Here is an 18,326-nt window from a genome sequence, read left to right on the forward strand (position 1 = left end):
AGAATACAGTAGGTATGTGTAATTATGTTTAGTCAAATGTGTAAATTTTATATATTTATAAATGTAAAATAATAGGACATTGCATGCTGTCACATAGGGTGTTTCAGCACTTTTAAAATGTTACCTCATTTAATCTTTACAACAATCTTATGAGATATTACTACCAAATTTTGATTTCTTTATTATAAATCAGAGTTAAAATATCAATGTCTTATATTCTGATAGCAGGAAGATGCTTTAGCACAACAGGCCTTTGAAGAGGCTCGCAGAAGGACACGTGAATTTGAAGATAGAGACAGGTCTCATCGGGAGGAAATGGAGGTGAGAGTTTCACAGCTGCTGGCAGTAACTGGTTAGTACTTTCCCCCAAACTCTCAGGCTCTATTTGTGATGTTTATGCGTAATGTTTTTAAATAGTTTAAGTTTAATTTTGGCTTTTATTTTCAAAAAGTTGTACTGTATGGCTTTGTGTTTATTAAATGTAATTGCTATAAAGAAACTTAGTCTTAATTTTAAGATTATACATGAATTCTTTATTCTTATAAAAATCACTTAGCATAATGTATATTTTCTCTTTAATCCATCAATTTGACATATTTCTTAATTATTTTCAGGTTATTTGTTTAAAAATACCTTGTTAATCATAGAATATATATTTTTAGAATATTATTAAAACTCTTTGGGAGTAATATGTTTAATTTTTCTATGAACATTTTGTCTTGGTTTTTAACAGTGTAATTTTTGCTCATTTGTTTATTCTCTTTAGTAGAGGAAAATTTAATATTTCAAACTACTCAAAAATAGAATGTCAACCTAAACTTTTTTTTAACCTGTTTGTGGTAAAATAAAAAACATGCATAGAAATCTACACAAAAGAAGTATGTAGCTTAATTATTATAAGACTATAACACCCTTATAACTACCATCCAGGTTGACATCTACTCCAAAGCCCCCTCCATGTTTACATCTAATTATGATCTTTTTCTTCCTCTACCTCAATTTTTATAGTAATCACTTTCTTGTGTCTTTTTATAGTTTTATTATTTATGTCTCCTTCAATCTTAGACATTCAAGTTTAGTCTTGCCCAGTGTTTAAATTTGTTACTACTTTTAATTGACATGGATGTTTACTTGTTTCTACATAAAATTATATCCTGCTTTAAGCAGACTTCAATTATAAAAATTAATAAAGTATCTGCAAATTGTTCAGAAATCTAAACTCTATAAAAAGTATACTCGAGCCTGACCTGTGGTGGTGCAGTGGATAGAGCATTAAGCTGGAATTCTGAGGTTCCTTGTTTGAAAACCCAGGCTTGCCTGGTCAAGGCACATACAGCACTCAATGAGTTGATGCGCCCTGCCCCCACCGCCTTTCTCTCTTTCTCCTCTAAAATCAATAAATAAAATCTTTTTTTTTTTAAGTGGGGGAGGGAGATAATAAGACAGATTCCTGCATGCACCCCAACCGGAATCTGTCCGGCAACCCTCATCTAGGTCTGATGCTTGAATCAGTTGAGGTATTTTTAGCACCTGAGACTGACATCCTGGACTAACCGAGCTATCCTCAATGCCTCAGGCCACACTCGAACCAGTCGAGCCATTGGCTGTAGAAGGGGGAGAGGGTAAGAGAGAAAAGCAGATGGTTGCTTCTCTTGTGTGCCTTGACTAGGAATGAAACCTGGGAGGTCCATAAGCTGGGCCAACACTACCCACCAAGTGAACTGACCAAGGCCGTAGAATCTTTTTCTTTTTTTTTAATGTAAAACCATTAAAAAAAACCACTATACTCTAACAAAAATGATCAAGGTAAGAACTGATGTTTAAAAAGAATAATGTCAAATGTTACAATCTGTCAAGTGACTCAAGTTTTTATACTTATCAACATGAACATTTTACACAAGAAGAAGTAGAAAAAGTTAGCACGTACTCATCATTTGATTATAAACAATGTAAAATATAATTATAGTATATCAACTAAATAGAATAGTTTCCAGGCATTAAAGAGTTCTGGCAATTCACATAACAATGTGAATAGACTTAACCCTACTGAACTCTACACTGCTAAATGGTGATGAAGGACCTGACTGGTGGTGATGCTGCAGTGGATAGAGTATTGACTTGGGTTGCTGAGTTCCCAGGTTAAAAACCCTAAGTTCACTGGCTTGAGCACAGGGTCACCAGCTTGAGCACTGGGTTGCTGGTTTGAGGGTGGGATCCTAGGCATGATCCTGTGGTCACTCTCTGGCTGGAGGCCAAAGGGTGCTGGCTTAAGCCAGGGAGACCATGGCTCGGCTTCAGCCCCCCAGTCAAGGTACATATGAGAAGTAATCAGTGAATAACTAAAGCAATACAACTATGAGTTGATTCTTCTCATCTCTCTCGCTTCCTGTTTGTCTCCTCTCAAAGAAAGAAAAATGGCCATGATGGTAACTTTGATGTTTTGTGTATTTTACCACATTAAAAGGAATTGAAGCCTGACCTGTGGTGGCGCAGTGGATAAAGCGTCGACCTGGAATGCTGAGGTCGCCGGTTCAAAAACCCTGGGATTGCCTGGTCAAGGCACATATGGGAGTTGATGCTTCCTGCTCCTCCTCTCTACTCTCTCTCTCTCTCTCTCTCTCTCTCTCCCTCCTCCTTCTCTCCTCTCTAAAATGAATAAATAAAGTCTTAAAAAAAAAAAAAGGAATTGAAGTCAGTGTTGTACAGAAAATGTGTGGGTTTTCCATGCAAAACATTTTATGTACTGTTACTTAACATTAAAATGCTGATAGCAACTGATAATGTCCCCAAGAATATTTATTAGCTCAGAAGAGATGGGAAGAATATAATGCAATACGTTTTCTTTGAAACGTTTAGAATTCTTGTAATTAAACTTCCCACAGCATTTTTTTCAGAATGCTTGTTATCTCTAGTTACTTAGTAAGACTTTTAAAAATGTATAATACACATTTATGTCTTATATGTTTGAACCTTTTTGCCCATGCTATTTGTCCCCTGGCCAAAAATGTACTTTTCTACCCATTCATCAAGGCCCAGCTTAAATATTCTCTGTCAGTCCCTTCTCTAGTCTTCTTAATCATAATTAGCCTTTCCACTTTGTAGTTTCCCGAGCATTTATTTCTATTATTGTTCTTACTGAACAATATGTCGAAACAATTATAAATGTGTCTGTTTTCCACTCTATTGTGATCCCCAGTGAGATGGGGACCCTGATTTTTTAACTTCCACACTACTCACCACAGTTTTTGTACATTGTATTTAGTTGTCAAATGGAGATTGTCAAAGAACAGCTCCTGTCCTGCCTGAGAACTAGAGTTACAAGCTAGCCTGTAGGTTAAAGTAGAATAATACATGTTAGTGGTCTCTGAAGAAATTTTAAATGTTTATAATTTATTGGTTTATAGTAATTGGGTAATTTATTAGGTAATGAACCCCAACTGTTGTGCTGGTTCTTTATTAGGGACTAGGAAGTAGATGAAAATACATGGTTTCTGTCCTTGAGCAACTATCAATTTTGAGGGAAAGTAGATGTATGATACAAACAGATAATTGCTGTCTATTTTAGCAGCAGCCTCCACAGTGGAGGTTCAGAGGGGTAATAATGGCAATGTAGAGGACAGAACACTTAACATCTACCTCTGCTTGGGGGATTTGCAGAATGTACTTTCAGGGAGTTTGAAAGATTATAAGTTTGCCAGCTGGACAAACTAGAGAGAACATTCTGGGCAGAAGGAACAGAATATCAGAGAAGTGAAGGAATAAGAGATTTTGCCATGTCAGAATATGATTGGTCAGTTTTTCTGGAACAAGCTAATGTGGCTTTAAATGAATATAAGAGTTATTTTATAAAAAGTGCCCTTAAGGCCCTGGTCGGTTGGCTCAGCGGTAGAGCATCGGCCTGGCTGCAGGAGTCCCGGGTTCCATTCCTGACCAGGGCACACAGGAGAAGCGCCCATTTGTTTCTCCACCCCTCCCCCTCTCCTTCCTCTCTGTCTCTCTCTTCCCCTCCCACAGCTGAGGCTCCATTGGAGCAAAGATGGCCCTGGCGCTGGGGATGGCTCTGTGGCCTCTGCCTCAGGCGCTAGAATGGCTCTGAATGCAGCAGAGCGATGCCCCAGAGGGGCAGAACATCGCGCCCCCCCCCCCCCCCCCCCCCGTGGGTGTGCCGGGTGGATCCCAGTCGGGCGCATGCGGGAGTCTGACTGCCTCCCTGTTTCCAGCTTGGGAAAAATGGAAAAAAAAAAAGTGCCCTTCACCTACATTATATTTGAAAAATAGGTATTTAACAGTTAATGGAACAGTTATTTAGGAAGTTCTATATGTTTTGCTTTAAATAAAATTCTAGATTGAGACTAAGAATTATCCTTTTAAAATGTTGGTTTGATTGTTTTTATAAATCATGTTATTTGAAGAACAATATTTTAGTGTGTGAGTTTATATTTGTGTGTGTTCATGGATGTCAATTGATTTGTTGGGTGGATTGTTTCCAGTCGGTTTTCTGTCAGTGATTTGAGAGCACAGGCTTTTTAGGCCTAGTTGAGACTCCTGCATCACTTGCCAATCTCTCTTAACTGGTTTTCTCCTAGAAATTATGAGAATTAAATAGGAAAATCCTTGTCAAGCACTTAGTATGGTGCTTGGTATGTGTATGCCTACAGTAAATAATAGATCTAAAGTACGTTTAACACTAAAAGCTCTACCACAGTGATGGTTTCAGTTAATTGAATTGTCTGGCTAACAAGAACACCCTTTTAGTTCGCCCAAGTGTAATGGCACTTTCCTTGCATTATGATCTAGAGCATAGAAAAAATGGTTAGATTTTCATCAATGATTTAAGATCCTGTAGTCCTTTATGGCATTAATTTAAAATGTCAGTTCTTGTGATGAACTCTCAGAATACTGGGCTAGAATCAGACTTCAGAGTTTGTGCTGGCAGTCACTTAGGGGGGATTGGGGTATGCATGTCTTTTAGCACTTTGCATGTGTATATTTTGCTTCCCTCTTTAATTTTTATATATTTTAATATTTTATATATATATATTTTTTCTTTTTATAGAGACAGAGAGTCAGAGAGAAGGATAGATAGGGACAGACAGGAATGGAGAGAGATAAGAAGCATCAATCACCAGTTTTTCGTTGTGACACCTTAGTTGTTCATTGATTGCTTTCTCATCTGTGCCTTGACCGTGGGCCTTCAGCAGACTGAGTGACCCCTTGCTCGAGCCAGCGACCTTGGGTCCAAGCTGGTGAGCTTTGCTCAAACCAAATGGGCCTGTACTCAAGCTGGCGACCTCAGGTTTTCGAACCTGGGCCCTCTGCATCCCAGTCCGACGCTCTATCCACTGTGCCACCGCCTGTTCAGGCAATATTTTATATATTTTTAAAATTTATATTCAATATCAGCTATATTAGTTTCAGGTCTACAGCATAGCCGTTAGATGATCATATACTTTACAAAGTGATCCCCTGATATTTCAAGTACTCTCTTTGCCTCATGCATAGTTATTACAGTTTTATTTACTATAGTCTGTAATTTACATCTCTGTGACTATTCTGTGTAACTAGCAATTTGTAATTTTCTTCCCTTTTAAAAAAATTCATAAACTATTCTTATGTCAGCTTATTTTCTTATAGTTTATCTCTTTTTTCCTAAAAGGAGAACATTAGGGAAAAATGTTTTCTCCCTTTAATTAGAACATCTGTTAAGAGGCCTTATATAATCAAATACTCTTTTCTTTGTTTTGGTTTTGATTTTATTAAATCACAATCTAAAAAAATTGTTTCTTACATTCAGCTTCACATTCTTATTACAGTTGAAGAAGCTGAGACCTGAGAAAAATTGGCTTTCTTTCTTTCAAATAGTTGGTTAATGGAAGGAAGAATGAAGGTTTAAACCAGTTTCCTAACCAAAAAGTCTCTACAAATACAGGCTAGCACTGGGAAATAAATTTCCACATCACCCATAAAGATGATTAATTTGAAAAATAAAATCTGCCAGGAGAGGTTAGAAATAGTTTTGCCTAGAAAAGAAAAAGCTGAGACACAACAGAATAATAATAATGGTTCCAGTGGGTGGTCCTGGTGCCTGAGTAGAGACAGGGTCCAGGGAGTAGTGGTGGGTGGCAGGAATCCAGTAATAGATGGTTCTTGGAAGCTTGAGATCCTGCCAGCACAGAGGCTTAGGGATGTCCCACCCCTGTTAGGATAACCTTTGTGGACTCTGGTCCTGCTCTGCTGAACTTGTAGTGGTGGTGCTCGAGAGCATATAATATTTGAGTACAATTGAGCTTACTAACAGCAGGAAGCAGAACTCCCAAGTGGTTAACAGCCCAAGGGGTTTGGTTTTTGCCAGTGTCTTTTAACCTGAAATCAGTTAGAAAATTCATTGTTTCACTATCTGTAAAATTTAGGAAGTTTCAATCCATCATCCATGGTAAGATTTACCTTTTTTTTTTCTGATTTATGGAAAAGGATATTTTAAGTAGCCTGATATTTTCTTTACCTTTCAGAGGTAATGGGAGATTATCATTTATTTAGCAGGTGGAAAAACCATAGTGAAATGAAGAAACACTTTATTTTAGTAACCTTGTTTAAATACTGTTAAAATTTTGATATATGTATAATAAAGTGACTACCCTTTGCATAATTTTTTTTTTTTTCTGACAGAGAGAGGGACAGATAGGGAGAGACAGGAAGGGAGAGAGATGATGAGAAGCATCATTCTTCATTGCGACTCCTTAGCTGTTCATTGATTGCTTTCTCATATGTTCCTTGACCCGGGGAGGGGGCTACAGCAGACCAAGTGACTTCTTGCTCAAGCCAGTGTCCTTGGCCCAAGCCAGCAACCCTGGGGTCATGTCTGTGATCCCACAGTCAAGCCAGAGGAGCCCACTCTCAAGCTGGCGACCTCGGGGTTTTGAACCTGGGTCTGCGTCCCAGTCTGACGCTCTATCTTCTGCACCACCGCCTGGTCAGGCTACCCTCTGTATATTTTTGAAATGAATACATTTGTTTATTTGAATATGCATAGCCTCTCTAGTAGTATATGTTATGAAACTGGTAACTATGGAGGAAAATCTGGTATCTGGGGGCCACATGTGAAGATGATTGCTTTTCACTGTTTATCCTTGAAGTTCTTCTGTTTGTTTGTTTTTTCTTTTTTTCCCAGTTGAGAGGAAGAGAGATAGACTTCTACATGTGCCCCGACTGGGATCCACCCAGCAACCCCCATCTTGGGCCAATGCTCTGCCTATCTGGGGCCATACTCATAACCAAGCTATTTTTAGTGCCTGAGGCAGAGGCTCCATAGAGCCATTTCAGCACCTGGGACTGATGCACTCGAACCAATTGAGCCATGGTTAAGGGAGGGGAAGAGAGAGAGAGAAGGGATAGTAGAAGGGGTGAAGAAGCAGATAATTGCTTCTCCTGTGTGCCCTGACCAGGAATTGAACTTGGGACATCCGTACACTTGGCCCATGCTCTACCACTGAGCCAAGCAGCCAGGGCCTATTCTTGGAAGTTTTATATCACATTCACCTATTACCTATTAAGAAAAATAAAATTTGTTTTTAGTGTTAACACAGAATGATGAAAATAAAACATTCTAGAACTTGCTATCTGTATTCTCTGACATATAGATTGCTTTAAAAAATATGTGAAATCTTTTTCCACTTGAAATTTTATGCAGAACCCCAATATATAAAATAATACAGGGACCCTGAGTGAAAGACGGGTAGGAATTATTCTGGTCTTCCTCCTTGGACCCTGGAGTGTTTTCAGGGAACCCAATACTGTAGTTGGATGCATGTAACTTGAGAACCTTTGGTATAGAATGAACATGAGGTTTGTAGTAGTTTTCCCTAGTTTTAATTCCTACCGCCACTACTTATTGCATGTGACTTTGGGAAAGTTGCTTATTCACTCTATAAAACAGGACTAACAACATCCTTCCTCCAGGAAGCTCCATAGCTCAGTATCTGACACTTTGCTGCTCAGTACAAGCTAGTTTCTTCACCCCCCCCCCCCCATTGTATGCACCTTGGCTCATGACGTATCTGACTGGCAATAAAGGCGGGCATATCCTAGCTTCAGATATTGATTGGTTTACCAAGCTGCTTCAGATTCTAGTTTTGTTTGTGTATTTTTGTAACAATAAAGGATTTTGAACTTTTCATGGTTCTTTGGAGGTCAAGACAACAGTTACCTGGGGGTTTGAATAATGATTGAGAGAAAGTACAAGGAGAACTTCCTAGGTTTGGATAATGTTATATTTCTTGATCTGGATGCTAGTTACACATGAGTGTGTTTACTTAGTGAAAACTTATCAAGTTACATGATTTATGTACTCTTCTGTAGTTTAATAAAAAGTAGACTTTTAAAAAAATCATAATCACAGACATTTCTTCTATAAATGCCTGTCCATTGGCTATCTGTTGCCACATAGAGTAGTACAGTGCGTTTTCTACCTGAGAATCTCCACGATTTGAAAATGTTGACATGTTACCCACAGCAGTTCTCTCTGGGTTACATATCTCTGTAGCTATAATTCTAATGCTTACTTTGGCCTTTGTGAAGGGATATTGAGGTTAATAAGAGACAAAGTTCTGATCATAGATAAATTGGAAAGATACCTTCATCATCAGTTTGATAACAGTTTGTACACACTCTCTGTGTCTGGAGACAGCTTTCAACTTGATTGGCCTCTTTTTATTTGTTTATTAAGTGAGAGGCAGGGAGGCAGCAGACAGACAGACTCCCATATGTGCCCTGACTGGGATCCACCTGGCAAGCCGCCTGCTCAGCCCATCTGGTGCCACTGCTCCTTTGCTCAGCAACCGAGCTACTTTAGTGCCTGAGGAGAGGCCATGGAGCCATCCTCAGCACCTGGGGCCAACTTGCTCAAACCATTTGCACCATAGTTGCAAGGAAAGAGAAGGGGGGATAGTAGGGGTAGAGAAGCAGATTGTCACTTCTCCTGTGTGCCCTGACTGGGGATCATCAAACCTGGGACTTCCACATGCCAGGTGACACTCTACCACTGAGCTAGCCGGCCAGGGCCTTGATTGGCCTCTTAACCTAAAACTAATATGGCAGTGTTTGCTCTTAATTCAGCTGCAAAGTGACATTGCTGTAAGAGATTTTCTCTGTCATTATCTAGAAAATGGTTTCATTTGGTTAGCTTATAAAGTGTTAGCAAATAAATTGTTATCTTTAATGCCAGAAAATGGATAAATAATTATTGGTTTTTCTACTTTAGGCAGTTGTAATGCAATTCAGCAAATCGTAGGAGTATTTTATGTGGAAACTATTTGGAAATAAAAACAGGCAAAAGGTTTTATGTGGTTTTTGTATTTGTGTTTTGTATGTTTTTGGAGCCTTCTATTCTGTGTGGTCCAAGAAAAAATCCCAACCTTATTTATTTTAAATTCCCACAGACTTCAGTTTCAAATCATTTAACTCTACCAACACTCATATTTGTGTAAGGATAATTAACATGAGAATCTGTCTATTCTGAGTCTTCCTGAGGTGTGTGTTGGCTAAGGGCATTAGATGAGTGTGAACTGGCTATTGGAGCTATGAACTCGGACTAAGAATGAGAATCGGAAGAGGATACTAAATCTGTCTTCTCCCACACTGAGAGAGAAAGAACCTTTGCTGACTGTCACAGGAAATGTAGATGTTACTGAAGTTTATTAGTTTTAACTTTTAGTTTGTAAGATTACTCAGCTGCAAGATTCAGGGTTTTTTTAACATTTGAAAAGTACATATAGATAAGTTGGGAAGTGAGGAGTAGTTTTGTTGTAAAAAAAAACAACAAAAAACCCAGCGTGAGTGCTAAGTATGTGCCATATGTGAGAAATGATGGCATACTAGATACACTACAATATTTATTTTACATTTGACTCTTAAATGATCTCATAAGGTGTATTTTCATTTTGAGTAACTGAGGCTGAGAAAGGATAAGAAGCTTGTCTTAAGGTCACATAGCTAATGTGGTAGCGCCATCCCCATCCATGCCCAGAAATTCACATTATTTTCACTTTCTTTTATTTTGAAATTTCACTTTATATTTTAAGTATTTGTGAAGTGTTATACTTTTATAAGAATTATATATTTTTTAAAGATTTTATTTATTGATTTTAGAGAGAGGGGGTGGCAACAACTGGTAGTAGTTGCTTCTTATATGTGCTTTAACCAAGTAAACCCAAAGTTTCAAACCAATGACCTCAGCATTCCGGGTCAGCGCTTTATCTATTCTGCCACCACAGGTCAGGCAAGAATTATATTTTTGCCATACCTGTTAGACCAGCTCCTATAGTCTGTTTATCTAATGGGTGTTTATAATTGTCTGCTAACTTGGTTTTTACACTTTTTAAAAAAAAATTTATTAAATTTATTGGGGTGTGTTCACCATTTTAATAATGAGTCTAAAGAAAATGCATTCTATGGCAAGATAGCTTGGTTGGTTGAAGCATCGTCCCAAGGCACAGAGGTTGCTGCTTCGATCCCCAGTCAGGGCACATACAGGAACAGGTCAGTGTTCCTGTCTCTCTCTTCTCTTCTCCCCTCCTCTTGTTCTTCTCCCCTCTCCCCTCTCCCCTCTCCCCTCTCCTCTCTCCCCTCTCCCTTCTCCCCTTACCCCTCTCACTCGCTAAAATGAATAAAATTTAAAAATAAAAAAGTGCCTTCCTTTCTTTCATATTAGAACTTAAATTTTTTGCTTTGTATCTCTTCTAGCCTTAGAAATGGGGAGAAATAGCAATGACTCATGAAGCTAATATTAATGCAATTGTGAGTTAAAGGTTCATCTTTTCCAGAAGTCTAACTGCCACCAGCTAAAAATGTATAACTTTAGCAGAATCCTGTAATTTTTTTTTTTTTTTTTTTTTTAACAGGGACAGAGAGAGAGAGAGAGAGAGTCAGATAGGGACAGACAGGAACGGAGAGAGATGAGAAGCATCAATCATCAGTTTTTCGTTGCGACATTTTAGTTTTTCATTGATTGCTTTCTCATATGTGCCTTGACCCCGGGCCTTCAGCAGACCAAGTAACCCCTTGCTCAAGCCGGAGACCTTGGGTCCAAGCTGGTGAGCTTTTGCTCAAACCAGATGAGCCCGTGCTCAAGCTGACAAACTCGGGGTCTTGAACCTGGGTCTTCTGTATCCCAATCTGACTCTCTATCCACTGCGCCACCGCCTGGTCAGGCCCATAACCTTCTTGAGCTCAGGCTAATCATCTGTAAAATGAGAGTGAACCAGATCTCTCAAGTCCTGTGCTGCTCTAAAATTCTACAATTCTGTGTTCTTTTAGCCAAGTGTCAAACATTAAATCATTAGCACACTATCTGGACCTAGTATACATTCAGTGATTTGCAGCTGTTTTTAATTATTAGGGCATTTTCTCATGAAGTGTTCACCAATTTGATGATCTTGGTAATAAGAGAGTGAAAATCAACCAAGAAGTTTTATTCTTTTTCATTTAGTTATTCCTGCTGTTGGCTATGTCTACACAGCCCTGACCAGTAAGGAAAACTCCTAGTACTGGTGATATTTTTTCTTTTGATTTTGGACTCATGCCACGGTTGCCTCCTAGAAACTGTTGCCATGTTTCTGGGTCATATATTGAAAGAAAATAGGGACTGGCAGAAAAAAGTCTTTTAAAATATCTAGGTTAGGCCCTGCTGGTTGGCTCAGTGGTAGAGTGTCGGCCTGGCGTGTGAGGGACCTGGGTTCGATTCCCAGCCAGGGCACATAGGAGAAGCGCCCATTTGCTTCTCCCCCCCCCCCCTTCCTCTCTGTCTCTCTCTTCCCCTCCCGCAGCCGAGGCTCCATTGGAGCAAAGATGGCCCGGGCGCTGGGGATGGCTCCTTGGCCTCTGCCCCAGGCGCTAGAGTTTAGGCTCTGGTCGCAGCAGAGTGACCCCCCCCCAGGGGCAGAGCATCGCCCCCTGGTGGGCAGAGCATCGCCCCTGGTGAGCGTGCCGGGTGGATCCTGGTCAGGCGCATGCGGAAGTCTGTCTGACTGTCTCTCCCCGTTTCCAGCTTCAGAAAAATACCAAAAAAAAAAAAAATCTAGGTTAATTCTTTGTAAATATTAAAGACAATTGTGTTCTGAACAGGCTTGTGATATCTACTTTATATTAAAACCTTGTTCTGAAAAACTTGTTAAAAAGTTAGAATTAAGGGTCATGTATATTAACTAAGGAGAAAGAAACTAGAAATTATGGACTTATGCTTTTAGAATAATCAAATTCAGGGAGTTTCTTGACCATCATCTCGTTGGGCTTATAACCCATAAATGAATTTCTTTTTTCTTTTTTTTTTTTTTTTTGTGGCAGAGACAGGGAAAGTCAGAGAGAGGGACAGATAGGGACAGACAGAAAGGGAGAGAGATGAGAAACATCAATTCTTCATTGTGGCTCCTTAGTTCATTGATTAATTTCTCATATGTGCCTTGACCAGGGATCTACAGCAGACTAAGTGACCCCTTGCTCAAACCAGATGAGCCTGCCTGCACTCAAGCTGGTGACCTCAGGGTCTCGAACCTGGGTCCTCCACATCCCAGTCTGACGCTCCATCCTCTGCGCCACTGCCTGGTCAGGCACAAAAGAATTTCCTTTTTTTTTTTTTTTTTTTTTTTTTTACAGAGGCAGAGATAGACAGGGACAGACAGACAGGAACGGAGAGAGATGAGAAGCATCAATCATCAGTTTCTCGTTGCGTGTTGCGACTTCTTAGTTGTTCATTGATTGCTTTCTCACATGTGCCTTGACCACGGGCCTTCAGCAGACCGAATAACCCCCTGCTGGAGCCAGCGACCTTGGGTCTAAGCTGGTGAGCTCTTTGCTCAAGCCAGATGAGCCCGCGCTCAAGCTGGCGACCTTGGGGTCTCGAACCTGGGTCCTTCCGCATCCCAGTCCGACACTCTATCCACTGCGCCACCACCTGGTCAGGCACACAAAAGAATTTCTTAAACATCCATCCTCCATTAGAAAACTGTCACAGTAGAAAGCATTGCTTCTTCAGATACCTTATCCCTTTGCTGAATTCCAGTCCTGTGGAAGCGATTGCACTGAACTTAAATCTGTTTTTGTATTTGTCCCCTTCCTGACCGCCTGTACATCTTCCCTTCTAGCATTGTTTCCTCCCAGTCTCCCAGCTCTTTCATTCTTCCCTCTTCTGCTCTCATTCATACTGTCAGACTTCCCCTCTTTTAATTTTCCTATTTTTGATCCTCCTTTACAGTGTCTTCCTTACAACTTCCTCATTCCTTCTTAACAATGTAAATAGAAACAAAAACAAATAGCAAAAGGACTTTACTCTCCATGCTTTTACTAAAAGTAGAAACAAATCCATGACAACCTGTGCATAGCCATCCATGACCAGGGAGAACTACAGCTGCTGATGACTGTTCTTTGTACTCCTTTGGAGTCATCCCATTATTATTGAAATAATTTAAAAATTATTTTGTTTGACCTGTGGTGGCGCAGTGGATAAAGCATCAGCCTGCAGTGCTGGAAGTCGCTGGTTCAAAGCCCCAGGCTTGCCAGGTCAAGGCACATAACAAGAAGCAACTACTACGAGTTGATGCTTCCTCCTCCCCCTCCACTTTCTCTCTCTCTTTTCTCAAAAAATAAAATACTTTTTAAAAGAAAATTGTTATCTCAAGAGAAGCTGAAATATCCTTTTCACAAAGAGTCGTTAGGTTTCTGGTGATTTATAAATATATAATCAAGTTTGGTGGTTTTTTTTCAGTGTTTCTTCATTGCTCAGCCCCTCAGTGACTGGAATCAGACACTCATATCATCATCCCTGATTTTACAGATTTGATTTATCCTTACACTGTATTTAACATTGATTCTGTATGGAACATAAATTGTTTTTCTGATTCATATGCATTCCATAGTTCTTTCAGTCTATAATCATGCAGCATAACTTTAACCTGACTAGTTAATTGAAAGGAATGTGCTAAAATTTAGTGTGCAGTCTGCTAATAAAAAATAAAGTCTGCTAGAGAAATATAAAAATTTATCAGAATACAGAAGTTAGTGTTGGATTTTATTTGATTAATTTAAAGTAACTAAGCCAGTGTCATTTCTGTCTAAATAATATAACCCTCTTGAGAAATGGTGACATAGCTGACTGAACTTGACCTTACAGTGTAAATACGACTCAAGATGTTTCTTTGAAAGCCAAGATTGCTCACCTGACCAGGTGGTGGCTCAGTAGATAGAGCATGGGACTAGGATATGGAGGACCCAGGTTCAAAACCCCGAGGTCGCCAGCTTGAGTGCGGGCTCATCTGGCTTGAATGCGGATCACTGGCTTGATCATGGGATCATAGACATGACCCATGGTCGCTGGCTTAAGCAAGGGGTCACTCGCTCTGCTGTAGCGCCTCCCCCCCCCCCCAGTAGAAGGCACAAATGAGAAAGCAGTCCATGAACAACTAAGGAGCCACAGCAAAGACGTGATGCTTCTCATCTCTCTCCCTTCCTGCCTGTCCCTCTCTCTGTCCCCCTATTTCTCTGTCTCCTGTTACAAAAAAAAAAAAGTCAAGATTGCTTTTATCACTTTTAGATACTAAAAATAGTAATCAGTATTTCAATTTTTAGTTAAATTTATTTCTAAAAACTGACATAGGCAGTGGAGATTCAGTTGTGATATTAATGTGATTCAGTTCCATTTAGCCAAAGATTGCATAGATAATTACAGTTAGTCCCAATTGCTTGTAACAGAGGTGGCTAAAAACAAGATCCAGATGGAAAAAGACAATGGCTTGGACAAGGGTGAGAGTGATAGAGGTAGTCCGACGTAATCAGATTGAGAATATGTTTGTTTATTTTATTTTTCCTTTTATCAGGATATATTTAAAGGTAGAACTGTCATGATTTGCTGTTGGGTATAAGAGAAAGAGATATGGGTGACATCAGGGTATTTTGCTTAAACAGTTGATAAAATGGAGTTGCTTCTATCTAACAAGAAAACTATTGCTGAAAGAGCCAGGTTCTATATACATACAGATATTTGTGCTTGACTGACATTTGTAGTCACTAAAGAAGCATATGGGAGAAACATGTGCTGGAATTTGTGAAATAGACTGAAAATAAATGTTGGGTGAACCAAAGGGGCACTATATTCTATATATAAAACTTTGTATTAGCAGAGAATGTCATGCAAAATCTTCATTCTGAAGTAAAACTTGAGGCCTTGGCCGGTTGGTTCAGTGGTAGAGCATTGGCCCAGCTTGTGGATATCCTGGATTTGATTCCCAGTCATGGCACACAGGAGAAGCAACTATCTGCTTCTCCACCCCTCCCACTCTCCCTTCTCTCTATATCTCTCTCTTCTTCTTTTTTTTTTTTTTAATTTTTTTTAATCTTTTTTTTTTTAATTAATTTTTTTTAAATTTTATTTATTCATTTTAGAGAGGAGAGAGGGAGGGAGAGAGACATAGAGAGAACAGAGAGAGACAGGGGGGAGGAGCTGGAAGCATCAACTCCCATATGTGCCTTGACCAGGCAAGCCCAGGGTTTTGAACCGGCGACCTCAGCATTTCCAGGTCGACACTTTATCCACTGCGCCACCACAGGTCAGGCCTATCTCTCTCTTCTTCTACAGTGATGTCTTGATTGGAGCAAGTTGGCCCCGGGCGCTGAGAGATAGCTCCATGGCCTTGCCTCAGGCACTAAATAATAGCTCAGTTGCCAAGCAGTGGAGCAATGGTCCCAGATGGGCAGAGCATCGCCCCATAGGGGGCTTGCCGGGTGGATCCCGGTTGGGGCGCATGCGGAGGGTCTATCTCTGCCTCCCCGCTTCTCACTTAAGAAAAAAATAAAGTAAAACTTGAAATCCTCATTGTTACCTGGCTTGTGGTGGTGCAGAGGATAAAACGTCGACCTGAAATGCTGAAGTCGCTGGTTTGAAACCCTGGGCTTGCCCAGTCAAGACACATATGACAAGCAATCAATGAACAACTAAAGTGAAACAGCTATGAGTTGATACTTCTCACTCCCCTGCCCCTCTCTCTGTAAAATCAATAAGTAAATTTTAAAAATTCTGTTTGTAATTGTCATACCTCTTAGTTAACTATTGTTGTAAAGATACTTCTAGATATATAACTGCACCAAGGACTCTATAATTTTACGTTACTATTTTTGCTTTTGAGACAGTACTTTACCCATAGTAATTCTGGATTTTATTTCTTGAGGTGGAGATTTTTAGTTTAAGCTCAGTTGGCAGAGAAGGAATTCAACATATGAGATGATATTCGCTACAAATTTTTTTTAGATTTTTTTTTTTTACAGTGACAGACAGGGACAGACAGACAGGAATGGAGAGAGATGAGAAGCATCAGTCATCAGTTTTTCATTGTGACTCCTTAGTTGTTCATTGATTGCTCTCTCATATGTGCCTTGACCACGGGCCTTCAGCAGACCGAGTAACCCCTTGAGCCAGCGACTGTGGGTCCAAGCTGGTGAGTCTTGCTCAAACCAGATGAACCTGACCTCAAGCTGGCAATCTTGGGTCTCGAACCTGGGTCCTCCGCATCCCAGTCCAACACTCTATCCACTGCACCACTGCCTGGTCAGGCTTGCTACAATTTTTAACCATTTCACTTTATTTGTAAAATGTATAAACAATGGCAACTATGTTATGGGTGATAAGCAGGTATTAAAATTAGTTCATTTGTGGAAAGTGCTTAGAACAGTGGTCAGTATATAGTTGGTGCTCAGTTAAGTGTCAGTTATTACTAAAAGGGAAAGTTTACTTCTAAGGTGATTAGATGATATTTAAAAATTAAACCTGTTACTCCCAAAACAGTAAATGTAGATTTGTTGTTCTTTTATACATGGTACATATTTCATAATGCTCTTTTGAATATAATGAAATGTTTATTTCTGGGTTTTTAAGGAAATTTAGCCATATATTTCATACATTATTTAAATTGTTCTTTTTCCTTTTTCGTATGGAGAGATATTGGCTAAAAATATTTTAGTTGCAAACTTATGTGCTGTTTTATTTATCTAGCAATTTGATTTTCAAACACGTATTGACCCCAAACTATGATTTTGTCATTGCAGGCAAGAAGACAACAAGACCCTAGTCCTGGTTCGAATTTAGGTGGTGGTGATGACCTCAAACTTCGTTAATTAATAGCACAGCAGATGTGCCCCCCCCAATATTTACATATACATTGTTTCAAGCCTGCAAAAATAATTGATTATCAAGACCAGAAACTGTGATAACTGGAGGTACTACAGTCTATTTCTCAACCTTAGGCAGTAACAAGACATCACAGACTGCCATGGTTTTGCACTATGATTATAATACCTGCATTTCTAATTTTGTATGCATATAGCCAGTAATAATTTTAAATTTTTTTCTATGCAAGCTCACCTTGTTGGCATTATTTTAGTGAGTTGAAACTATCTACTTGTAAAGCTCTTTTTGTCCTCCATTTTAATTTAATAATTCATGTCATTTAAAACAACTCAAGAAATTAAAATTTTTATCAGAGGGTTTTTTCCCTAATCAGTTGCTCTGATTTTTCTTTTTTTGTGATTTTAGATGTGTTGGTTATACAGCTTCATTTTAGCTAGGCACTCTTGGTTTTTGTTTTGTTTTCCCCATTTTCTTTTGTGTTCTTAATTGTCTATGGCATTTTTTTTTTTTTTTTTTTTTTGTTTTTTTTTTTTTTCTTTTCATTTTTCTGAAGCTGGAAACAGGGAGAGACAGTCAGACAGACTCCCACATGCGCCCGACCGGGATCCACCCGGCACGCCCACCAGGGGCGAAGCTCTGCCCACCAGGGGGCGATGCTCTGCCCATTCTGGGCGTCGCCATGTTGCGACCAGAGCCACTCTAGCGCCTGGGGCAGAGGCCACAGAGCCATCCCCAGCGCCCGGGCCATCTTTGCTCCAATGGAGCCTTGGCTGCGGGAGGGGACGAGAGAGACAGAGAGGAAAGCGCGGCGGAGGGGTGGAGAAGCAAATGGGCGCTTCTCCTGTGTGCCCTGGCCGGGAATCGAACCCGGGTCCTCCGCACGCTAGGCCGACGCTCTACCGCTGAGCCAACCGGCCAGGGCCAATTGTCTATGGCATTTTAAAACTGCTGATGTGTTTGCATTATTTACAAGCTAAGAACCTAGTAGCATAGAGCTGTCTGCCACAGCCTTCTACCAAAGTTTACAGTTGTTAAAGTTGCAGTATCCTTTTAAATGTTGATAATTAGCTCTTTCCTTTCCTTCTTAAACATAAAAATTTTAAATTGGCATTAACTCTAATCTGCCCCACGTATGTTTTAGATTCTGCTCTATAATCATGAG

General features: G+C 39.8%; 1 protein-coding gene across 4 annotated transcripts in view; it reads left to right on the forward strand.

Annotated features, from left to right (window-relative positions):
• Window positions 1-17,660, forward strand: part of CBFB (core-binding factor subunit beta) — a 60,770-nt gene extending 43,110 nt beyond the window's left edge. For 2 of the 4 annotated variants that reach the window (XM_066242518.1, XM_066242520.1), the window contains 2 exons: window positions 226-352; window positions 17,083-17,660. In XM_066242518.1, coding sequence (XP_066098615.1) covers window positions 226-352; window positions 17,083-17,105 — 150 coding nt within the window. In that variant the 3' untranslated portion in view covers window positions 17,106-17,660. The remainder of the gene's footprint in view (window positions 1-225; window positions 353-17,082) is intronic. The other 2 variants (XM_066242517.1, XM_066242519.1) reach the window with 1 other exon arrangement.
• The last annotated feature ends 666 nt before the right edge of the window (window positions 17,661-18,326 follow it).

Source organism: Saccopteryx bilineata, chromosome 9 (genome assembly GCF_036850765.1).
Source record: "Saccopteryx bilineata isolate mSacBil1 chromosome 9, mSacBil1_pri_phased_curated, whole genome shotgun sequence".
NCBI lineage: Eukaryota > Metazoa > Chordata > Mammalia > Chiroptera > Emballonuridae > Saccopteryx > Saccopteryx bilineata.